The sequence below is a fragment of the Armigeres subalbatus genome, chromosome 2 (genome assembly GCF_024139115.2).
Source record: "Armigeres subalbatus isolate Guangzhou_Male chromosome 2, GZ_Asu_2, whole genome shotgun sequence".
Taxonomy (NCBI): domain Eukaryota; kingdom Metazoa; phylum Arthropoda; class Insecta; order Diptera; family Culicidae; genus Armigeres; species Armigeres subalbatus.
This window is the reverse complement of record NC_085140.1, coordinates 304,669,459-304,695,131: the sequence shown is the minus strand read 5'-3', so window position 1 is coordinate 304,695,131 and position 25,673 is coordinate 304,669,459. Positions and strand designations below refer to the sequence as shown.

Below are 25,673 nucleotides of genomic sequence, written 5' to 3'. Positions count from 1 at the left end.
TTGAAAATTGTACCACTCATGTTAAGCCCTGCTCTTCGTATTACCCCTTCCAAAGCGATGTTGGATAGCAGACACGAAAGACCATCACCTTGCCGTAACCCTCTGAGGGTTTCTAAGGGACTCGAGAATGCCCCTGAAACTCGAACTACGCACATCACCCGATCCATTGTCGCTTTGGTCAACCGTGTCAGTTTATCCGGAAATCCGTGTTCGTGCATTAGCTGCCATCTTCTTCTTCTTATTGGCATTACGTCCCCATACTGGGACAGAGCCGCCTCGCAGCTTAGTGTTCATTAAGCACTTCCACAGTTATTAACTGCTTAAGGTAGCCTCACACCTCGGGAATTTGGTTCGCGGATTTTTTCCCCATGCATTTTTGCATATGCACTTTGAGAAAAATCTATGCTAAATAGATTAGAAGTCATTCTATTTGGCTATTCACCTGGTTGACCCCGTCTAAGTTTAAATTCTGACAATACCGCATTAGTATAATTTTGAGTAATACGAGCTATAGTATAACTTTCAGAAAAACGAATAATGTATATTAATTCCGTTTGCTCAGCGTTTGAAATATTTCAGTATTATTGTTTTTGTTTTATTTCTGTTTGTTAAAAATAATTTCGAAATAAAAAACAATCAATATTTTTTACTTTATTATTTTTTGAGTCGTATACAATAATATCGCTGCTTGCTTCCAAAAGCATTATAAATCCCATCACAAAGTTGGTATGAGGACGCTAGATACAAAAGTATTCGATTCTGGTGATATCATGAAGTTTCCATATTTTCTGCGAAGTTCTTTCCTGGAGTCTTGAGGATTTAGTGGGGTGAACGTTTCCGTAGATTTGCAGTGAATAGCGAGATTACTGGTGATGAAATGTAAGTATGTGAGATTATAGCCAATAAAGCCGGACGGCTACTCTTACCTTTCATGGCGTAGCTGGAAACTCGTTATTCATATTTGCCGAAATCCGGAGCCACTATTTCAGCTTTTGGGATGGACTGCGTGGAAAGATGGCCTTTTCAGAGTATGGCTAAAGTAATATTGTAAAAATCGTCTTCATGGATACTTTTAGAACCTCGTCATCTGGTAACGACAATATTTTTCTTCAGAGGCTCTCGACTCCATCCGGTTTCCAAAAAAAGAGAACTTTCCTTCCTTTTCCGTTATCTCCATCGGTCTTCTCATTATGCGTCCACTTCAGGTCCCAAACGTGTATCATATCTTCCATTTCAATAGAAATTGTTCATGAAAAACCTGTTCGCAGTGGAGGAATTAAGAATGTTCTTACACCACCGGATGCTGAACATTCACGGGAAGTTGCCTAACAGCAAAATAATTTAACAATATACAGATAACAAATTGGATCTATTATTCAATAAATATATCTTACCGCGTTAAAGATGATTAATATGAAGCAGTCGGAAAGTTATATTTTTTATCTGGTGGCAGAACACGATTTCTCAACATGGCGAAAAATTTTAATACTGTCAATAATAACAGCACCGGATACGAGCATAGGCTAAGTTTTATTGAGCTTAGTATACTTTTTAATCCTATCTCTGTTTAAATCGCAGGAATGTCAATAACGTTTACATTTTAATCTGACAACGGTTTTCTTTATTTCTGAGTGTGCGATGTTTTCGGAATTTGGACACGGAAAATCAAAATCCCGGCCCCATTCAAAATACACGGGGCTCAAAATCCGCTGGAAAATTTTCCCGAGGTGTGAGGCAGCCTTTAAATTTAACTGTTAAATTAACTGTTTCTAAGCCAGGTTACCATTTTTGCATTCGTATATCATGAGGCTAGCACGATGATACTTTTTATGCTCAGGGAAGTCGAGACAATTTCCAATCCGAAAATTGCCTAGACCGGCACCGGGAATCGAACCCAGCCACCCTCAGCATGGTCTTGCTTTGTAGCCGCGCGTCCTACTGCACGGCTAAGGAGGGCCACCATTAGCTGCCATAGCTGGTCCCGATCGATTGTATCATATGCGGCTTTGAAGTCGATGAATAGATGATGTGTGGGCACGTTGTATTCGCGGCATTTCTGCAGTACTTGGCGAATGGCGAACACCTGGTCCGTGGTGGAGCGTTCGCCCATAAAACCCGCCTGGTACTGCCCCACGAACTCCCTGCTAGGTGCTAGTCGACGGCATAAAATTTGGGAGAGTACCTTTCCAAGTATAGTAGACGTTCGATAACTGCAATGCTTTTTAACTGCAATTCGATAGTGGCAACAGTTATGCAGTTATCGGACCGCTAAACTATCGACCGCTAAACGGTGTCAAAGTCGATGGCAGCTGCACTGCACTGCACAATTCGATGCACTTTTGTTGCATCTGACGTCGATTGGCAACCGTTTGACGTCTAGAATGCATTGTAGTTATCGAACATTCGATAACTGCAACGTAAACATATTGCAGTTATCGAACGGCTAGTGTAACCAAAAGTTCCTTTAAGTGTACGTTTTTCGCTTAATCAGCTTCACAGAGCTGCTTAAGCGAAAAACGTACTCTTAAAGGAACTTTTGGTTACTTGGGGTAGGCGGCGTTCAGTAATGTGATTGCGCGATAGTTGCTACAAAAGATATTTTAGTTCCTAGATAAATATTGTCGCTGTCGTCGCTGTCCGGAACATCTTTTGCTGGCGAGAATAGGGGAGCTAAATGTCAAAGAAGGAAAATCCATACGATTTGACAGCTTGGTACCCAACATGTTCCGGACAGCAGAACAAAGGGAACCGAAGCGATAATCTTTATCTAGTAACTAAAATATCTTTTGTTGCCAGTTTATCGCCCTTTTTGTAGATGGGACACACGACACCTTCCATCCACTCCTGCGGCAAAACTTCCTCCTCCCAAATCTTGGTAATGACCCAGTGCAGCACTCTAGCCAGTGCCTCACCACCGTGTTTAAATAGCTCTCCTGGTAGTTGGTCAACCCCAGGGGCTTTGTTGTTCTTCAGCCGGCCAATCTCCTGGATTTCCTGGAAATCCGGAGCCGGTAAAATTATGTCCTGCACGCGTTCTCCCAGGTCCATCACCATACCACCATCTTCGTCTGCCACATCGCCATTCAGGTGTTCTTCGTAGTGCTGCCGCCATCTTTGGATCACCTCACGCTCGTTTGTAAGAAGGTTCCCGTTTATGTCCTTACACATATCAGGCTGTGGCACGTGGCCCTTACGTGAACGGTTTGACTTTTTGACTCATAGAACTTTCGTGTGTTATTAGCGCGGTACAGTTGCTCCGTCTCTTTACGGTCTCGATCTTCCTGCTGGCGCTTTTTCCTCCGGAAAATCGAGTTTTGTCTGTTCCGCGCCTGTTTATATCGTGCCTCGTTCGCCCTCGTGCGGTGTTGCAGCAATCTCGCCCATGCTGCATTCTTCTCTTCCACTAACTGCTCACATTCGCCGTCATACCAGTCGTTTCTCTGATCCGGGGCACCGTGCCAAGTGCAGCGATTGCGGTGCTACCAATGGCGGATCGAATATCTTTCCAGCCATCTTCAAGAGACGCTGCGCCTATAGCTGCTCTTCCGTTGGGAGTGCCACTTTCAGCTGCTGCGCGTATTCTTGGGCTAGTCTACCGTCTTGTAGCCGTTGTTAAGTTGTAGCCAATGTTAAGCCGCGGCGTCCGGCTTCGACGCGTGTTGTACACCGTCGAGAGTTTTGAGCGCAGGCATACTGCAACGAGGTAGTGGTCGGATTCAATATTCGCACTGCGGTAAGTGTGTGCGCTATCAATCGTGTCGTTATCGAGTGCAATTTCTGTTGCCAACGATGAAACTTACAACACTGTGTTGGTGCGAATGCTCCGATAAAGTTTAATGGCAATAATCATCATCGAGTCGGCTCTCAACTTAAAAGCGCGTGAGTAGGTCGTCGATATTAGTTTGCAAGCTTTGAAAAGCTTTGCTCGTTGAGTGGGATCGTTCAAAAATTACGTCCATCGTTTTTCGGCATTTTCAACCCCCTCCCCCCCCTTTTGTCACAATCTGTCACAAATCACTGAACCCACCCTCCCCCCTGTACGTAGAACTGTAAAATATATAATGATTCGTCTTCTTTGTGCACAACTTTTACAAGAAATTTAGTGAGAATTATTTGCTTAACAGCAAATTAAAATATATTCAAATTGTTTCTAAAATGTAATAAGGTATTTTTTCTTGTTGGACGTAACACAAGACGAGACCCCCCTCTCCCCCTGTCACAAACTGTCACAAAACGTGTTTTGATTCTTTAAGCTGTGAACCATTCCACCGATTCGTTTAACTTTTAGTTAAAATTTGACACTTCGATGGTTATTTTCCCATTGTGGTTAAAATTTTACTCCGAAGCCGGCCCATTTGATTTTTGACAAATTGATAGTTATTCGGAACGAAATGGATTTGGCGCCAATTTTCTCGCGAACAAAGTTTAACTATCGAACTGTCAAATCTAACCATGCTCCGGAGCAGGGTTATTTTTAACCTCGGCGAAATAACCATCGAATTGTCAAATTTTAACTAAAAGTTAAACTAATCGGTGGAATGGTTCACAGCCTTAATTACAAAATCAGATAAGTCGTTTCGTATACAGTATACCCCCGCTGATCCGACAAATGTATGGCCGGACTATCGGGGTTTCTCTCGTTAATCCGACTGTCAAATCCATACAAACGAACCAAAACAAAATCACAGCACAAATTTGAAAACTGACAGCATAATGTGTTTAAATGGGTGTTGATACTTTTTAATCCGGAAAATTCCGAATTAGTAAGATCCGGACTAACGAGTCGTCGGACTAGCGAGGTCCGGATAAGCTGGGGGATACTGTACTGGTTTATGCAGGTGATCATTTTCCATTTACCATTTTCTCGGCTTTATGCCAAACGACATTATGCCAAACTGCCCCGAAATTGTGACTAACTGTTATTCTCTCCGTGTATTGAAACACGGAGTGAATTATGAGAATGTCAGACAATGCAGGAGCACGTGCTTGCGGATTGTTTACCTTTTTTGTCCTTTTTGCGCTTTTTGCACCTTGTCGTATGCCGCATTCAAATTTTGGATACGACACTGACCTGGCTCGAGGGCTCAACATTCAACTTACGAAAGATCAAAAAGGCGCCAGCTCCCAGCAAAAAAGAATTTATTCAAATTCGGCTGTATTCATTTTACTTCGTTTGTCAGTAGCAGTTATGGACGATACTGTATGCTACATCAAACCAGAGTAAGTATATTAATTAACATGAAGAATTGAAAGCTATCATGCTTACAACGCATCTGTTTAGATTTTTGGTACCACGTCTTCCAGAGGAAAAGGCAGAAGATCCTGGACAGGATCCATCACCGGCAGATAGTAAGGAAGAACCTCCAGCCAAAAAGGGACGTTTTGACAAGAAGAAAAAGAATCGGGGACAAAATAAAAAACGCGATCTACCGTTCAAGGAAGCGGATGATGCTCGGCTGTGCAAAACCCTGCTGGATGGAAAGCATGCCAGTGAGAAATGTGCCAACCCACGGTGCCGGTTCTCCCATGACGTAGAACGATTCCTTCAATTAAAACCGAAGGACATTGGCGACAGTTGTTATATTTATTCATTGAAGGGTTATTGCAATTTTGGAATAACCTGCAGATATGGCGGTGCTCATCTGGATGAAGAGTTGAACAACAAAATCGACGAAGGAGTTAAAAGAGGGGACCACAACTTGGTCAGTATGTGCCTCGGATTCGATCTGCAAAACCAACTGAGAAAGAGGACGTACAACTATAGCAAAGCTAATAAAATTATTGCTAAGTTTGAGCAACTTCAGAAGGGAGCTAAAGATGAGGTGGATGTATTGAATGGCGATACTCCAAAAGCTAAGCCAATTGGTTCCTGCACTGATGAGGATGTTATCAAGTTGCGCAGTGTAGAGCGCCGGAAGATTAATTTTAGAGACAAACTTTACCTTAGCCCATTGACGACGGTAGGCAATCTTCCTTTCAGAAGAATATGTAAGGAGTATGGTGTGGACATTACTTGCGGGGAAATGGCCTGCTCAGTGCCACTAATTAACGGTATGATGCAGGAATGGGCTCTGACGAAGCGGCATCCATCGGAAGATTTGTTTGGGGTGCAAATTTGTGGCCACAATCAGAAACTAGTATCGTATGCGACGCAGGTGATAGCCGAGAATGCGGAGGTGGATTTTGTTGATTTGAACCTTGGTTGTCCAATTGATTTGATCTTCAATCAGGGGGGAGGAAGTGCTCTCCTACGGAGGCGTAACATTCTTGAAGTAATGGTGCAGAGTTGTTCCAGAATATTGCTCGACTACGATAAAGAGTTCACGGTGAAGACACGAATGGGTATCTATGCCAACAAATACGTTGCGCATGAGTTGATTCCACAGTTTGAAGAATGGGGTGCCAGTCTGGTGACCATTCACGGGAGAACCAAAGAGCAACGATATACCAAGAAAGCGGATTGGGATTACATCCGTCAGTGTGCCCAACAGGCAAAGAGCATCCCGATTTACGGAAATGGGGATATTTTCTGCTATCAAGACTATCTGGAAGCTAAAGAACGCGCCCCGGAATTGGCTGGTGTGATGATTGGAAGGGGAGCATTAATTAAGCCGTGGGTGTTCCAAGAAATCAAGGAGCATAAAAATCTGGATCCTTCCAGCAATGAACGCATGGATATGTTGAAACGCTATGTTAACTATGGTTTGGAACACTGGGGTAGCGATACCAAAGGCGTCGAAAATACCAGGAGGTTGAAATTCCGGCTCTACCATTTGTCCATATTTCTTAAATGCTTATGTATTTCAGATTTTTGCTTGAATGGCAATCGTTTCTGTATCGTTATGTTCCTTCCGGGCTGCTGGAGAGGCCACCACAAAAGATAAACCAACGACCTGAAACGTTCCGTGGACGGGACGATCTGGAAACGTTGATGGCTTCCCCAAACTGTTCCGATTGGGTGAAGCTGAGGTAAACACCGAGGACTGAGCCATTTTCCTCTAATGTATGGTATTCAAATATGTTTTTATTCTTTTCAGTGAAATGCTGCTTGGTCCGGTTCCAGAGGATTTCAAGTTTGTACCAAAACATAAGGCGAATTCATACTGATGACTCCATGCAGGTATGTTGTAAAGTTTGAAGATTTTATAGTTGTATAAATGATTGAATTCACGTTTATATTTGACTGAATTTTTGGTTGGCGAAGATTTACTGAATGCCGAAAAATACCTACAAGCTTTTGACGTGGACCAAGCCAACGTCGATTATGACTTAAGTGAGCATTATATTCGTATTGTTATATGGTTAACAATAAGGCCGTTATAAATATTTAATTCACTTTTTGTCCTATTGGTCACCGAAAGCTCAAGGGGGGGGGGGGATAATAAAAAAAATATTTTCAAATGAAAAAACTCAAAAGATGCAGCCCAATCGGGTTGTACGCAAAGGTGACGTTGGACTACGTTGCTATACGAAATGAATGGTATTTTTCATCATAATTTGTGTAAATTTATTAGCATTGTGCAAACTGCTCGGAGGTCATCCGAATCAAGAAACTGAAAGTAGCTCCCAGTTGAATGAACCAGCCACGACTCATCGGCCCCATCGTCACTGAAGCCACTCGCCTATTTTTCAGTGGATATCATCAGAATCCTAAAAGACATTATGCTCAAAAATGTCCGGAATATAAGAAAAATAAACAGAATCGGAGGTGGCGCGAAACCAAACACAATTATATTAATTTGCAACGTTCGACTTCCGCCCGCGATGGAAGCGTACATGCATCGGTTTCTATAGCGCTGGTGGCAAAGCGAGCGGGACTTCAAGAATAAATTACAAACAGTGTTTTTCAGGACTTAAACTATTTATCCAAGAAGAAGTTTTGACCGTTGGGAAAATTGTTTACCCAGACAAACAGACTGTTCGTCTGTTTAAACGACAATGACGATTTTGGAAAGATTTATTGTTTTAAATAATGCGCCATTTGAAAAACTAAGGCAGCTAAACGACATTTTTCACTAAGGTGGCGTCTTCATCGATTTGGCCGTCGTCGACGGATAGTGAAATTTTCTGGCAAGATTCTTTGGTTTTGTTTCGTTAGTCCTTAGAAATGATCGTTTTTTTTTTCGGTTTACCATCGTTTGGCGGCGACAGAAAGTTGCCCTTTGGTAGCATAACCACAAGCGCGCGTCAGAGGGAGATGATGCAATGAGTTTGTTCAAATGGATGGCGTCAGTAGCAGTCAAATGGAATTTCCTCACAAGATTTTGATTTGTTGTTGAAGTCGAATGACGACCACCAACGCAGACTTCCACCAAGAATTCGATGATTTTCCTTTAAAAATGCTGCCAGAGCGCCTTCGTGCTGCTGTGTTCGCTCCACTGCGTCCGCTCTGCGTGAAATCTTGTTCAACCGCTCTCAGCGAAATCCCGATCAAAATGGCTCGCGCGCGCTGGAAAGCAGCTTTCTTGTATTCAATAAATTAAGCCCGTGAGCTCCGCCCCTTTGTGAATGATATAGGTGTAAATATAATCTGCACTCATAACGATTCACGAAGGGGCGGGGCTAATGGAAATACTACATTAGATATAAGAAAGCTGCTTTTCGACGCGCGCGAGCCATTTTGATCGGGATTCCGCAGACAACGAACCGTTCCGAGAATGATAGATTCCTAAAATCCTATGAATTTTTTTCGCAAGATTCAGAATTTGGTTATAAGATGTTGGTTATCTAAGATGCCCCTGTCCATGGATAAGGGGATTGACGTAGGTAAATCAAGTGTTGAAATAAAAGTACAATCAAATCGCAATTCCCTGTTAATGATTAGGTGTTTTCAAGCTAAAACTTATTTAAATTTGAAGCCATCATAAATCACGTTTAGCACACTAATCAATATTTTCTAGAAAATATTGTTCTATATTACGCGTTGAGTGAAATTATATACTGTAGTGAAACATTTATCACATTTGTCTTAAAACATGTTTTGGTAATTGACGCTTGAATTACCGTGCCTCCAAGCTACTAGTAGTCGTGGTGTCGCATGATCTAACAACATCTGCCTATCAGTAGAGTTGGGGGTGCCGGCAGGGCTCAGTAGGGGTCTAACTAACAATTATATTACTAACAAGACCCTGAAGCGAACGCTTATCCGCTTCTACAGTCCGATTCTATTAGTTATTCACTTATAGTAGTTAACTAATATCCAGTTGTAGTCAATTATGTTTGTAGCTGTAACTGTATACATAGATTCTACTGTAGCTATTGTAACTATAGATGTGTTTGGGGTTTGACAAGACACATATAGAACTTATAGGGTATATGTTGTGTTTATATTTGAATTTGTAATATCAGACATAACCAATTACTAACAATATTTTATACTATTTTGTTAACTGCTTTTGTATCGTACTAATATTATAAACCTAGTTCATATTACCTAGCATTAAGATTATTGATAGTGTAATGAACAATATATCTGCTATTTAAAATATATCCCTAACCTATTCTACGTATCGACATAACTTTTAGCATACACATCGTATTCAAAACGAGGCGAATATCAGTACGGACACTATTCCAATGCAAGTTGAAGAACATACATATTTGAAAAGTGATTTCTAGTGTTTCAATAGTGCCAATATTCACGGAATTAAGACAAAATGGAAATAATGCGATATGATGGTGGCGCGGTGCTGGTGAAAATTGTAGCAGGAGATGGACACTGCTTGTTCTCTGCCATCGTCAACCAATTGTATCATACGGACGTTCGGAGTGATGAACACTACCGAAAAGTTTGGGAAACACGACGCCAAATAGTTCGGCATATAAGGTGCAACCTTCGATCATTTAATGACATATTAATGACAACTATCAATGAGCCGGGCGCATCCATGAAAGGACGTACAGAAGAGGAAAAATTCAAAGCTTTTTACATAGCCTTGAAACAACATCCGAATGGGGAGGTGCGGAAACAATTGTAGCGGCATCCGAGGTGTTCATGAAACGAGTCGATGTTTACTGTGAAGGCGGAAATATACTGCAGTTCAATCAAGATGCTACCATTAATGGAGTCATAAAAATCGCCTATAGGCTTTCGGCACACACCAGGAACAGTAACCAACGTAACCACTACGACAGCGTAATACAAAGGATTAATATGAACAACCTACCTGAGGCGTCGAACGTGGCAAATCGCGCATTCAACGCCCCTATAAGTTCTGTCGAGGCATGGCAGATGAATCCTACGGTGGACGCCTCGCAAATCAGTATTCGCAGCAATACTACTGAAGTTACGGGTAATAGTAACGTAATCATTGATAAGGAAGAATTCAGATTTGCCAGCTGGAACGTTAGGGGCTGCACAGCAAACGAAAAGAGGTGTGAAGTAGATGAGGCTTTGATGAAACAACGTATTCAAGTTGCAGCGATTCAGGAAACACGGATGCCGAGCTGTATCATGAGAACTAATAACTATATTTGGTACAACGTAAACAATGACGATACAACAAGACAACAGGAAGGGGAGGAACGGCCATCATTGTTCATAAAGAAATACACGTGCCTAATATGTTTCGGAAAATATCTTCTAACTCATCATCTTATTTGTGTCAGGTATTGGGACACTCCATACTATTTATCGCAACATACGTAAGACCAATAACCAACGAAAATAATGGAGAATTCGCTGCCCTGATCCAGTACACACTGAACCTACCTCCGGACATGCAAAATAAAATAACCATTCTTGGAGACTTCAACGCTCATATTGGGATTCAAAGTTTGACCGATGACGATAAGAAACGCATTGGACCAAACCTATTGCACCAACATTGCAATACCAACGGTCTTGAGCTAAAAAATCTAATACATTGCCTAAGACTGAAGAACTACCTCACATTCTCAAAGTCACCATCAGTGCGTGCCACCTGGTTTAACAGGAGAAGTCTAGATTGCTTTGAGAATAGGTCGTATGTGCAAAAAAGAGATTCTCTTTGATCGCGCTCTCTTTCGCTAAAATTTCGGCTAGTTTTGCATGTTTTGCTACATTTCCACTTCAGCATGATAGACAAAGCTATCGTCTTTGGATATCTGCCAAGAAATTCGAAGTAAACTTTTGTATAGTTTCGTAATAATCGAAAGAGAATAGATCCAAAGAGAGACTCTCTTTTGCACATACGACCTATTCTCAAAGCAATCTAGAAGTGAATCACAAATAGATCACATTCTCATGAGCGTCATGAAAAGTTTCAAGCATCCAGAGGTAAAGGCAATTATCCATCCGGATAGACTAAGTGACCATAAAATGATAATTGGAATATTAAAAGTCAGCAATCCAACCAACGACAGGTCGGCTAATATAAATCATAATGTCAGCTTAAACTCCACAAAGCGTCTGAAACTTGATTTGGAAGGACTAAGAAATAACGAAGAAACACGGGAAAAATATCAACGAGCATTGCACGATAACATAGTTCACTGTAACCCTATAAATTCAGTGGACACGAATGTTAAATGGAACGTTCTGTCGAATGCCATAATGAAAGCTGCGAATTCAACGTTACCGAAACCAACTTCACCAATGACACTTAGAAGAGAACATGCATCGAGGAACTATGTAGAATGGCATCAAAAACTTCTTAGGGATAGGTCCAACGCAGACTTGAAAAAGGAATGCTCCAGAGCCAGAAGAGAAAAGAGGATCGCATTCGAACAACACTTCGAGGAAAAAGTGCAAAAATTTATCGAAGAGACATCGAACGACAATGGATTGGACAAGATGATCAAAACATTCCGATTTATCAAAGGGCATAGGAGAAAATCGAACCAAGGACAACGAAAGTTTATACACATTAGAGAATGGTAAATGAAGATAAGAGAACAATCATGGGGAAAGGATGCGGAACTGGTACAAGAGTCAGACAACCGCTCTGTCGGACCTGAACCGACTAGAATGGAAATAGCGACGATCCTTGCGAACATGAAAAATAATTCCGCACCCGGACTGGATGGGATAGTCAGCGAGCTGCTTAAAAACGGATCTGAAAATATGATGGATATTCTGGTGGATCTTATTGTAACTATTTTCAGAACAAATAACGTCCCTTCGGAATGGATGAACACATTACAAATTCCTATTCCGAAGATCCATAATGCACAATCCGTCAATGATTATCGATGCATCACATTATGCTCAGTCGTGTATAAAGTGTATGCAAAAGTATTACTGGATAGACTTGAAAAGCAACTCCCTGCATTACCGCAATACCAAATGGCCTTCCAACAGAAACGCAGTGCATGCGACCAAATCTTTGTGCTACGTAGAATCCTAGATGAGAGATGGAGAAAAGGTAAACCAACAATTCTAGTTTCATTGGACTTACGTCAAGCATTCGATAAAATTGACACTTCTAAGTTGCCACTAATCTTGAAGTCAATGAATATACCACACGCATTAATCAACCGTATACTGAAAGCCTGCGTGAATGAGAAAACATCAATACAGTGGTTCGGCAACCGTACTCCAGATATTCATAAGAATCGAGGTATCAAACAAGGATGCCCGATCAGTCCGATACTGTTTATCTTGATGCTGCATCATGTATTATCAACATTGAAGGAATTTTTACCAGAACTAAACATCAATGAAATCAGCACAATCGTCTTACCATTTATCCTTGCTTATGCTGATGATCTGCTTTTCCTCTGCGAAACGGAAGAAGATGTTGAAAAAATCATCGCGTTACTAGAACCTCTCCTTTTCTCAATTGGATTGGAAATCAACCAAGCAAAATCAAAAGTGTTGTATCGGATTCCACAGGTGGTGGACAACCGGAGCAAGGATCGTTTGCAGCAATTTGGAAAGTATTCGCTGACGGTAACTACGAAAATCCGTCACTTGGGTGCGTACATCACGAGCAGTCTTTCGAGAAAAGAAACCACGTCCGACCGCATCAAGAAGGCATATAAAGCATTTTATTGTCTAAGCAATTTCCTAAGGGAGCATACACTAAAATGGAGTACTACAAAAAAGCTGTACCATTCATTAATAACACCCGTAGTTACGTATAGCATGGAGGCTGCTACACTTCTGAAGCGAAATCGGAATTCACTACGACGGATGGAAAATACCATGCTTACTGCCCTCAAGTCACTGAGCGATATAGATGATCCAGCAAATAACGGATGTTCCGATAATTCCAAGGAAAAAGAAAGTTGGTAGACCGTGCTTTACCTGGAAAACAAGCGCTAGACAAGACGTGGAAAGAAGCGGATATTCTCTGGAATATTGGAAGGATATCGCCAACGACAGAGCGAAATTCAAGCAAGTCACCAAACAACTATACCAGGAAATGGTTGAATCAGACTATGACGATGATGACGACTTCCTACAAACCGACAGTGATGACGATATTCGAGATTCGGAGTTCGAAGGCTTCAGCGACGAGGAACCAGGAACTTTCCAAGGATTCGATAATGACTAACCTCTGAAATGTTGAATCTAATTAATGAAAAAGAAAATAGATTATAGTTGATAAAAAGAACATGAAATTTAATTTTTGATGGTACATAACCCGACCTACTCTTAAAATTTATGGTTAATTTAATATTTTCTTTCTTTCTTTTATTTTTATCTATATGTTGGCTTACACGCTATATGGAGGAAACAGGTTGGTTCAATAAATCTCCGTCTTATAAACCATCGGAATCAAAGGTAAAACACATAATCATATTCAATAACTCTCCGCATAAATATCCGTCATAAAACTATCCCCTACCTACCCATGCTCCTTAGTTTCTTCATATTACAAAACATTATCTCTTGGCATCCGTCTCTCCGAGCGACGTTCACTGATGGGTGGTTGCTGTAGAAAGTTTCCACTGAGGTGGCGTCTTCAATGATTTTATACAAAAGCCACCATTTTATACAAAAGAAGATTGATCCGACTATCCGAAATAAACTTTCGTCAAAGTGCAAAACTCAATCGTAAATAGCGAATTTGATAGCGCTTCGGAGGGAGATGATGTAGTAAATTTTAATGGATGGAATCACTAAAAGCAACCAAGCTACCACGCCAAACCCGATGCCACCGAAACAGTCCTTTTTCGCAATTAATTCTTTCTTTTCATAAAATGTTGGTCCTGAGAAGAACCAATTTTTCTTTTCCCAATGCTCCTTTCCAACTAGCTGACACCACAATTTGTAATAAATTTTCAGCATCGGCACTGGCGGTGCGGGATCGCCACAGTGCAATTTTTATGGTCAACCCAGTCTTCATATGAAATGCTGGTTCGTTGAGGTTGAATGATCTGCAGCAACACATCGAACACCACCACCAATGCGATGGATTTCCTTTGAAAATGTTATTAGCGCCTCCGTGATGCTGTCAGGGATGCCAGATGATATTTTAATATGTCTTCACAGTCGTTTAAAAATGTCTTCAAATGTCTTCAATATTAAAATTATGATTATCGGTGAGAAATTTCGAAATCCAATAGGTTTGTAAATTCAATAATATGCTTGTTTTACTGATGTGGAATAATGTTAATTTTTTCACATACAAATTGTTAGAATTCAAGAAAATATTCTTCAAAACTCTTTAATTTTTTTATAACGAGTTTACCCTGGATTTTGTACTGAGTCGGATTTTTTAACTGAATTTTTACGTGAAATTCTTCCAAATTTCTTTTTAAAGAATATACCTTATTGGGATTCAAAATTTACTGTGAAATAATTGAAGAAACATTCAGAGAATTTTCTAAAGGAACTTCCGGTAAAATTTCTAAATCAACTTCCGAACGAATTTCTGATGGAGCTGCTTATAACTTATACTAATTTTTTTCTGGATGGAGCTTCTAATTACTTTTGGAAGTCTCCTAAAGAAATTTTCCGAGGAATTCCTGTTGGAACATCCAGAGGATTTACTGAAGAAACTTTCGGAAAAAGTTCAGCAGAAACTTTCGGAGGAATCCTTGGAGAACCTTAAGAAGGAATTCCTGTAGAAAATTTAGGATGAATTCCGGAGGTTTTTTTTTCTGGAGAAATACCTGAAGGATTTTCCTGATGAATTTCTGAGGGATATTCTAGAGGAATTACTGAAGCAATTTCCGGTGGCATTCCTGAAGAAACTTCTGGAGAAATTTTTGCAAGTAGTTCTGGATGAATTCTTGGAGGAGCTTTTTGAGGTATTGCTGAAGAAATTTCCGAAAGAAATCCTGGAGGAAATACCAGATGAATTTCATAGTATACTTCCGGAGGCATTCTTGAAGAGTCAATCGGGAACTTTGTTAAAGGATCTTCCAGAGAGGGAACTTACGGAGGAATCCCTGGTGGAGCTTCCGCTGCAATCCCGGGGAAAACTTCCTTAAAAATTCCTGGAAGAATTACTGGAAGAATTCGTGAAGGAACTACCGAATAAGGAGTTCTGGAGGATTTTCCAAATGAATTCCTGGATGATTTTTCGGAAAACTCCCCGAAATTCCGGAAAATTTCCTGGAGGGATTACAGAAAGAATGCCAGGACGATTTTTGAAGAAATTCATAGAGGAATTCGCAGAGAAAACATTGGAAGAATGTCCAAAGATTTTTCTAGAAGAATAATCAAAGGAATTCAAGGAAGAATTTAACGAAAGTGTGTAGCAAGTTTCCTTTGAATTTCTTTTAGGGAGATTTTCCTGCAGAAATTTACCTTGAAAATTATGAGAAATATCCATGAATTTTCCGTTTAAATTTTGAATTTTCCGTTTAAATTTTGCAGGATTTCCATTATAACTTTTTTACGGAAATTATGAAATATAAATTTTGTACTGAATTTCCAATTTCAATTCTCTTGAATAAAGACAAGAAATTCCTCATCATTTTTATCGGAAATTCTCCTTATTTTACACGAACAATTCTTTGAAATTTTCACAGAAAATTCTTTCAAAAATTCACGGAAATTTCAAAAAGTTTTCCGTCGGATATTTAGAAGAAAGTCACATGGAAATACCGCAGACAGACGTTCAAGTTCGACTCATTAACTTGTGTAAAAAACATGGCCGCCTGATTGCCAAGTAGCAATAAGCGAAGAGATGGCGCCACATGTCAAAGCAGAATTCGTTATTTGCTTTTCTGTTTTGCTTTTCGATTCCGTTAAAAACTTTTAGTTTCTAGGATCTGCTCGATGGGACTCTTTTTATAAATGCATGAAACACGACCACGCGCGCTGTTGATTTTTGTACATCACTGTTGAAAAATGGTACGATCAGCACGCCAGAGATAGTATTCGCGCAGTATTCGCTACTCAGGAGGGGTTATTTCATTTTTGATTTTTAGATTCTTTTTCATGTCCTACATGCACTATTTGTTGGTTTTGCAATAAAAAATCTACGATTCTCGGTCCAGACTGGATTTTCGAAGTATAATCGCAAACAAAACATCACGCATATAAAAGGATCCAAAACAACCTAAGCGGAAGTTCCGAACACATGGTAACAGTTCACAATTTAGATACGTGTAGCTCTGCAATCATTTACTCAAGGCATGAAATAGAAGTAAAGTGATTCGCTTAGTTACATAGTAAAATTCGATTGTATAAAGCATTGCAGACAAAAATGCATTTTTGCAGCCGTGCGCGGCGCGCCGTGCGGGAAGATCTTTGCGTTGAATGTTTCTGTTTTGCTTCCATTATTCGGCAAACGCGGGTGAGGTAGAAGGCGATAAGGCAAAACGTCAGTTTTCATGTAGCAATAAGTTGTGTAGGCGGCGCTAGCATGCTATGCAATTCCAACGTATTTATATTTGAAAATTTACACAAGAAAATCGAATTCAAATGTATGAACATAAACGTCTGTCTGCGGAAATACCGAAAAGATCAAATGAATTCAGAAGGAATTTAGAAAAAGTTCAGGTTCTAGCTCAACGGTTGAATAGATTAAATCAAGTCATAGAAGAGTTCAATCTATTTTTGCCGTAAATTAGATCGGTCATTGCGTTCCGATGTAATGATCGAAATACCTTTTTACATACACGGCATCGGGATTTTTTTTAACCAGCGCTCAACTCAAAGTTAAGTGCGTATGAGGTCTAAAATGCGTTGCATTTATCAGCCTCGGAATGTATTTTTTTGTTTGAGATTCTATGTCCGAGACAAAGACTACTATAACTTTTGAATTTTTTTATTGTATAATACTTATAGAAGTCGCAGAATTATAAGTGGTCGGGGTTCAGCCAAACCGCACCAAGCGGCTTTTCGACTGACTTGTGATATTTTGTTCGTAAAAGGACAACGGAAATAGTTTCATATCAATTTAAACGTACATTCGCAGAGGGATATCTTCAGTTATGGGGTTGAGGGATATCCGATACGGTTTACAATATATTAAATCTGCTAAACGAAAGTTTGAGCAGAAAAATCGGTAATTTTTCGTTGGCGCTTGGTGCGTTTTGGCTGAACCCCGATCAAGCAATAAATAAAATTATATTTTCTCTCGCTGGCTTATTGATTGTCTTCAAGTATCTTCGAATAAGTAGATAAGTCTTCAAATATTTTGAAAAGTCTTCAAAATGTCTTCACGAAATAAATGTCTTCACAGAGATTCAAATGTCTTCAAATCGAAGACATGTCTTCAAATCTGGCATCCCTGGCTGTGGCTGCAAAATGGTGGGTTGACATCAAGGAAGGAGCGCCCAACAGAGCTCTGGTCCCCACAAGTCCCTATCTGACGCTTCCACGGGTCGTCCGATGACAAAAGACCGCCAGCTAAGGGTTGTGTACTTAGCTGGTAGTGCAGCCTGGGCACTGTTGTCCTTCTGACATCAGCTAGAGTGAGAAGGTACGCCTCGAGCGTCTGTTCACCAGGAGGTGCGGCTCAAACAGCGTCTGCCTGGTACCCAGCGGCTGATTAACGAAATGCTGTATCGCGTCAGCTATACCTAAGGTGGCAGCCCCATCATCGCGATGTAGGTAACGCGACCCCGGTAAGGTAGCTTACTGAAGCCTCTCAAATACCACGAAAAATGGAGATAGAAGAAAAATTATTTTTGGCAACCGACCCGGCAACGAAATAAGGACTATGATTGGAAACTCGGTACCTGGAATGTCAGGACCCTAAATGAACCTGGACGAGTGAGCCTTCTGGCTCGTGAACTGCAGAAGGTTGGAGTGAACGTGGCTGCTATTCAAGAAGTCCGATGGCCTAGATCCGGAGAACGTGAATTCCGAGCCGTGGATCCCACGACCAATACTGCATTCAAGTATAACATCTATCACAGCGGCGGTGAAAAAGCAGAGCATGGAGTTGGTTTCATAGTGATGGGCAAGCAGATGAAGCGAGTGATGCGGTGGAAACCCAATAGCGAACGAATCTGTGTGTTGAGGATACGGGGCAAATTCTTCAATTACAGCCTAATCAACGTTTACGCACCGACAAACGATAAATCCGACGACGTGAAGGACACGTTTTATGAATGTCTTGATAAAGCCTATGGAGAGTGCCCAAAGCATGACGTGAAAATTGTTATCGGAGACGCTAACGCTCAGGTCGGTAGAGAGGACTTTTTCCGTCCCATAATCGGTAGGGAGAGCCTTCACTCCGCTACCAATGACAACGGCCTACGGCTAGTAAATTTTGCTGCTGCCAGAGGGATGGCCATCAGTAGCACCTACTTTGCACGAAAGAACATCCGAAAGCACACCTGGAGACACCCAAATGGTGAAACTTGCAACCAGATAGACCATGTTCTGGTGGATGGGCGCCATTTCTCGGATGTTATCGATGTGCGGACATTCAGAGGTCCGAACATTGAGTCTGATCACTACCTCGTTGTCAGTAAAATTCGATCACGGTTGTCAACTGTATCGAACGAAAGATCACAGCGAACGATGCGTTACAATATCCAGCGATTGTCGGCGGAAGGAGTATCGGCTGAGTACCGCCAGAAGCTCGACGAACGGATAAGTGCAATCAACGTTAGCGACAACATCAACGATCTATGGGAGTCGATCCATGGAGCGGTGAGCACAACAGCACGAGAAGTGGTAGGCACTACACAGAGGCGACCCAGGACAGGTAAGAACGTTGCCAGAAGCCGGATGTTGGTGTCAGGTACCCGATCGAATAGAGATCGGTACAAGGAAGCAAGAGCAGCCGAAAAACGAACCCACCGCAGGAAGAAAAAAGAGTACGAAGAACAAATAATTATTAGTGAGGCGCCGGAAAAATGGAGCAGAACGATATGCGGAGGTTTTATGAGTCTGTCAATGGCATGCGGAGAAAGACAGCGCCATCTCCCGTCATGTGCAACGACCAACAAGGGAATTTGCTGACAGATAAAACTGAAGTGGCTGCCAGGTGGAAGCAACACTTCGAGACTTTGTTGAATGGAAGAAGTGACGGTGCATCGGTGAACAGAATAAATATTAGCGACGATGGACAAGCTGTGGAGTCACCTACACTAGATGAGGTTAAAAAAGCTGGTAAAGAGCTGAAAAACAATAAGGCTCCGGGAAGGACCAGCTCCCGGCTGAACTTCTCAAACATGGCAGTGAGCACCTTTATGAAGTTCTGCACCATATTATGTCGAAAATATGGGAAGACGAGGAAATGCCTGCTAGCTGGTTGGACGGCCTCATTTGCCCTCTTTTAAGAAAGGGCACAGACTGGAGTGCGCCAATTACCGAGGAATAACCCTCCTTAATTCGGCGTACAAAATTATGTCCCGTATTCTGTTCAACAGATTGAGACCGCTTGAAGAGTCCTTCGTCGGCGAATACCAAGCAGGTTTTCGTGAGGGCCGATCAACGACGGATCAAATGTTTACCCTGAGACAAATCCTTGATAAATTCCGGGAGTACAACTTGCAGACACATCATCTGTTTATTGATTTCAAGGCGGCGTACGATTTAGTGAGACGGAATGAATTATGGCAAATTATGCTTGAACATGGTTTTCCGGCGAAACTGATACGGCTGATTCGTATAACGTTTGACGGATCGAAATCAAGTGTAAGGGTTGCGGATGAAATATCGACGTCATTTGTTACCTTAGATGGATTAAAGCAGGGTGATGCACTCTCGAATCTACTGTTCAATATAGCGCTCGAGGGAGCGATTAGGAGAGCTGGTGTGCAAAGAAGCGGTACCATTATCACAAAATCGCATATGCTCCTGGGAATTGCGGACGATATCGATATTATCGGAATTGATCGCCGTGCCGTGGAAGAGGCTTTTGCGCTTTTTAAGAGGGAGACAGCGAGGATTGGACTCACGATCAATACCAGCAAAACGAAGTACATGGTCGCTGGCAACCAACGTGGGTTCATTAGTGGTGGTGGTAGCGAAATAGTGCTGGATGGTGAAAAATTTGAAGTGGTAGAAGAATTTGTGTATCTTGGAACATTAGTGACGTGCGATAATGATGTTACCCGCGAGGTGAAAAGGCGTATTGCAGCTGCAAATAGGGCTTATTACGGACTTCGTAACCAGCTTAAGTCCCGTAGTCTGCAAACGAAAACAAAACTCGCGCTGTATACTACTCTGATTCTTTCGGTGGCTTTATACGGCCATGAGACATGGACGTTAAAGGAGGCTGATCGGAGAGCTCTCGGAGTGTTTGAGCGTAAGGTGCTGCGGACAATACTCGGCGGTAAACAGGAGAACGGCATCTGGCGGCGTCGCATGAATCACGAATTGTACCAGGTGTATAAAGGGCTGGATATTATTAAGCTTATACAACACGGCAGACTACGGTGGGCTGGTCACGTTGTTCGTATGCCGGAAGAACGTCAAGCGAAGATAATATTTAGTAGAGAACCCGGAAGAGGCCGCAGGCTTCGTGGAAGGCCGCGTACACGATGGCTTTTTGCAGTTGAAGAGGACCTGAGGGCGCTCAATGTTCAGGGCGACTGGAAGCGATTGGCCCAGGATCGAGTCCAGTGGAGAAGGATACTCCATTCGGCGTAGGTTCATCGAAGAGCTGTAGCCCATCAAGTATCAAGTAAGATGCTGTGTCCGCTCCGCAGCGATCGCTTTGATGCGTCTGCTCTGCGTGAAACCTTGTTCAAACTGAGGATTAGATCCAAACCCGTAAGTGATTGATTTTTGATGTCTGTGCTAGTGATGCATGTTCGTGATTGGTTGGTTGACCTATTTCTAAACTTTTTATCAATTATCGGTAATAAATAGTTAAAAATTAGTATTTTCAAATAAATACAGAGAAGCGTTGACTCATCCTTGATCGAATGGTCAAAAAAAAATTGAAAATCCATCGAGAAACGTCTTAGATATTTTTCTGATTTTCGCAATCGTAAAGTGTACCCCAATATAGAAAACACAGACGTAGTCCTACGTCAAAAATCAAAAAACTTCTCGGATTTGTTAAATAATGTTTTGAAAATCCTCAAAATTATCCGAATTTTATTTTGTTGCCCCCTCAAAATATTATTTTTTGGCAAAATAAGGGGGGAGACAAAATAGATTTTAAGTATTTGTATCGGCCTAATGTAAAAGGTGGTTAGGCATAAAGGATGTCGAGCATAAAATGCCCCAAAAACAGCCCACGACATAAAGAAGATATTATGCCTAACGTCATGGACTCAGTAATCTCATATTTTTGCATCAACACATTTCCTGACGGAGTTTTCGTAAGAAGTTCTGAAGGATTTCCTGAAAAAAAATCCCAAACATATTTCCGGAACATTTCCTTAAGAAGTTTTCTTAAGTTTCTTTAAAAAAACAGCTGAAATAAAATTCAAAGAGATTTCCGAAAGAACTCTTAACCAAGTTTCCAAAGAAATTCCTAAAAAAATTCCAAAAGAATATCTGAAAAAGTCTGCAAAGTATTTTATAAAGCTATTTCCGAGGGATTTTCACAAGACATGTACGAACAAACATCTAAAGGAATTAAAAAACATCGTAAAGGAATCGCCGAATGCATCTCTAATGCTACGTTTAGACAAGGCTAGTGAATTGAGCAAGTCGCTTGAATCGAGAGCGAACTGAGCGTGTAAACACCTTAATTCAATTCACTTGACCGAAAAGAAAGTTGAACATGTTCAACTTTTGGCAAGTCAATTGAATTCAACTGAGTTGTTCAATTCACTTGCCCTGTCAAAACGTATCATAAAGGAATTTCCGAAACAATTTCTTGAGATGTTTTCTAAAGTTTTAGTAAAGAAATTTGCAAGTTAAATCCTGGAGGAAGCTCTGAAGCAATTCTTAAATGTCAGAGGATTTTCCGATGGAATCTATGGAGAAATTTTTAAAGGAGGAATTTTGATTGAATGGCTGAAGCAATTTCTGGGTGAACTTGCGAAGGAATTCCTGGAAGAATTTCTTAAGTAATTTACAACAATCCACCAAAATATTCCTTAAAGTAATATTTTTCACAATATTTACTTTTTTGAACTAATTATTTTGCTTCTAAAATCTATATTTTTGTTTTTGCCTGGAAATTATTGTAAAACACCTGGAAAAATCAGGGAATTTTGTTTTGACAGATGAATAGACACCCTGAATCTTTACAAACGTTTTTAACGAAATTTTGTTCGAGCATCCATGTTTGTCCTCTGTGTTGAAATGTTTATCGCTTACTTATTTGAGTTATAAGCGGAAGCTAAAATATTGCCATGGAATGCTTTTTTTGCAATCGGATATTGGATCCTCGAAAAAAAAAATGATCTTACGAACTATTTTTTTTAAAATTCACAGTTATTTGTTATCCAATTGAAGGTCTATGCAAAGAAATTGTAATATGCAACTAGGTACACACAACATTGCCTAGCCTCGATCTAACCACGAGTTTTTCGGTTTCCCAAAACTAACATTAGTGTATCACTGGGTCACTGGGGCCCTCCTTAGCCGTGCGGTAAGATGCGCGGATACAAGGCAAGACCATGCTGAGGGTAGCTGGGTTCGATTCCCGGTGGCGGTCTAGGCAATTTTCGGATTGTCTCGACTTCCCTGGTCATAAAAGTATCATCGTGTTAGCCTCATTATATACGAATCCAAAAATGGTAACTTGGTTTAGAAACCTTGCAGTTTTATAACTGTAAAATTGCTCGAATGATTCACGTGAAAATCATTTGTCACTCTACTTGTACAATCAGCCCAATTTACCAATGTCTGTCCTTGCACTCGACCTTAAGATCCATTTTTGTTAGGCACATATGATTGAATGACGAGGGCACATTATTACTCATTTTGTGCACCACCTTGATCCTTATAAATCAATCGGTGCTAAACCACGTGTTGCACCTTGCTATCGCGCCATAAACAAATCTCCGTTGCTATAACACCTATTCACAACAGCTGGCTAATAAACGATTGAAAAAAATGTTAATAAACTGACACGGAACCATGAATTTGTTAGCCGCTTTGTTGAATGAGTAAGAGGTCGTTTGAGAGTGCATGCGAGGTGAGCTGCTTCGTATCCCAACGAACACCAATTTATAGAGTCATGTTTCTCAAACTAGAGACAACCTCGCGTTCTATAGCCGATAAATGCCTGGTACATTTATCAGAAGAGTTTCAAACAACCATAATTACCTACTTAATTAGAGGGTAATTGGTAAAATGATAAATATAAATACGATCAAAACAGTTTGAGAACCTCTGTGCTGGAGGACGTGGTGATTTTGAGCGTCCGTGATGTTTCATCGTCATTTTGTTGACGGGAACGAGGACGCGTATGTTATGTGGCGTGACGCGGCATGTCGGTTACCAAGGGCAACGTTTTCAATTATGATGTCCGCTTTCTTCGGCGAACATTTCCATTGCAGGCATAGGTACATAGAACAAAAGCATTCAATTGAACCTTTCGACGGCGAAAGTAATTCAGTTTGTATATGGCATATAGAAGCTAGCGTAACATATTGCTTTTTGCCAGATGGAAGATTGCATTTGAACTTTAACGTGCTTGTGAAACACTTCTTTTTGTACGGAGGAGCAGAGCTATTTCAATATATCGACATCACTACTGCCGAAGGAGCAAGAAATTGCTGTGAACCATAAAGTGCATGCCCTTGGAAGTGCCCTGCAATAACTTTTACACACACTGCCTATGCGAGGACCCACATGTGCACAATCTGTAGTTGAGCTTCGCGTGATCTAAAGACGAGACCGCACTCAGTCGTGATGGATTGGCCAAGCACGCGAGTTGCCAAAGGAGGGCTGTTCCATGCCTCCAAAACGAAGTACACCAAAGAAACTCAGGATCTCATCAAGGGTAAGTCTTAGGTCTAAATTAAAAACTGGTACAATTCTTATCTTTATGTCCAACAGTGTTAATGGAAGAAGCAAAATTGACCATCCTTCAGCGCAATAAAATTAATTATCACCTGCGAACGGGGGAACCACTTCCACCTCCGAAGGAGCCCAAGTTTGAACACGAGTATAGCAATTTCCTCCCGGTGGCGGCTGCTAGAAAAAACCTCAAAAAACGTTCACTATCAACGATAATCGAAAGTGGCGCATTCGATGTGGAAAAGTACGTACCAAAGGAAGGCAAGGAGCCGGTGGAGAAGTCCAAACTGAAACTTCAAGAGCGGATGGCGGGTTGCAAGATGTTCCCCGACAATGGAAAGAAACGGATCGTACGCCGCACAAGTGAAACTGAGACGGACTACAAAGAGGCGGATCGAGAAGCTGAGTGTATGTTGTTAGAAAGAATGATTTAGAGCTAGTAGCGAGTCGCTTTTTGTAACATGGTTGTAACCTTTGCCATTTCTCTCTCAACAAACTTGTAAAGGAAATATACGATGGAAAGATGTAATGATGCCCTCCTTAGCCGTGCGGTAAGACGCGCAGCTACAAAGTAAGACCATGCTGAGGGTGGCTGGGTTCGATTCCCGGTGCCGGTCTAGACAATTTTCGGATTGGAAATTGTATCGAATTCCCTTCCCTTCCTGGGCATAAAAGTATCATCGTGTTAGCCTCATGATGTACGAATGCAAAAATGGAAATTTGGCTTAGAAACCTCGCAGTTAATAACAATAAGCTGCAAGACGGCTCTGTCCCAGTGTGTGGATGTAATGCCAATAAGAAGAAGATGTAATGGTTCACTTGAAAGGTCGAATTAAAATCGACAAGTCAACAGACATGAGCACAGTCGGTTAACAAAATGAGACCGTATTGATATTAAGCTCTGCTGTTGAAATTACAAAACATGTTTTCAATATGAATTTCTCAGTTGATGATAGCAGCTTTACATCAAATTATGCTGTCAATTATCTAAAGTGGAGAAGAATCATACTTCCACAGCGTAAAAATATGATCTCATTTAAATGATGCTGTGTGAGTAATCAAATAATTGACATAATGACAGCAAATTTAGATTTCAATTTGATTTAAAAAGTTGGTCGGGTATATCACTAATAACATGATAGTTTTTGAGATTCCTGAATATTCAGAATAATTCTAGAAAACATTAATCGCTACCAGCTCTGAGAGTTTGTATCACTGTAATCAATATTTCATTACATGTTTCTTATTTAAAACAGTGTTGGAAGAAATCAATGAACGCGTAGAATGGTTGGCCGAGATGGAAGCCCTTGGAGAAGGAAAGAAACACCGGCAGGTCATCCATGCGCAGATCGCAGATCGACTCAACGAGCTCAAACGACTAGAGCGGGAGCAATCGAAGCAGGATTCAGTAGACAATTAGACGGAAACATAATAAATAACTCATGATAGCAATGAATGT

The 25,673-nt window shown here is 41.0% G+C and overlaps 2 protein-coding genes across 4 annotated transcripts; both read left to right on the top strand.

The window, feature by feature from the left end:
• The first annotated feature begins 5,011 nt into the window (after window positions 1–5,011).
• LOC134212524 (tRNA-dihydrouridine(47) synthase [NAD(P)(+)]-like) lies at window positions 5,012–7,331 on the top strand. 2 transcript variants are annotated; one of them, XM_062690481.1, is made up of 5 exons: window positions 5,012–5,220; window positions 5,282–6,751; window positions 6,808–6,969; window positions 7,038–7,120; window positions 7,205–7,331. In XM_062690481.1, exons 1-4 carry the CDS (start codon window positions 5,039–5,041, stop codon window positions 7,105–7,107), a joined length of 1,884 nt encoding a protein of 627 aa, XP_062546465.1. In that variant the 5' UTR covers window positions 5,012–5,038; the 3' UTR covers window positions 7,108–7,120; window positions 7,205–7,331. The 2 variants fall into 2 exon arrangements, with proteins under 2 accessions (XP_062546465.1, XP_062546464.1); XM_062690480.1 differs by lacking the exon at window positions 7,205–7,331 and having other exon boundaries at window positions 7,038–7,188.
• A 16,328-nt stretch (window positions 7,332–23,659) lies between these two features.
• LOC134212526 (UPF0193 protein EVG1 homolog) lies at window positions 23,660–25,642 on the top strand. 2 transcript variants are annotated; one of them, XM_062690486.1, is made up of 4 exons: window positions 23,661–23,801; window positions 23,859–24,197; window positions 24,254–24,622; window positions 25,471–25,642. In XM_062690486.1, the coding sequence occupies exons 2-4, from the start codon at window positions 24,107–24,109 to the stop codon at window positions 25,632–25,634; spliced, it is 624 nt and encodes a 207-aa protein (XP_062546470.1). In that variant the 5' UTR covers window positions 23,661–23,801; window positions 23,859–24,106; the 3' UTR covers window positions 25,635–25,642. The 2 variants fall into 2 exon arrangements, with proteins under 2 accessions (XP_062546469.1, XP_062546470.1); XM_062690485.1 differs by having other exon boundaries at window positions 23,660–24,197.
• The last annotated feature ends 31 nt before the right edge of the window (window positions 25,643–25,673 follow it).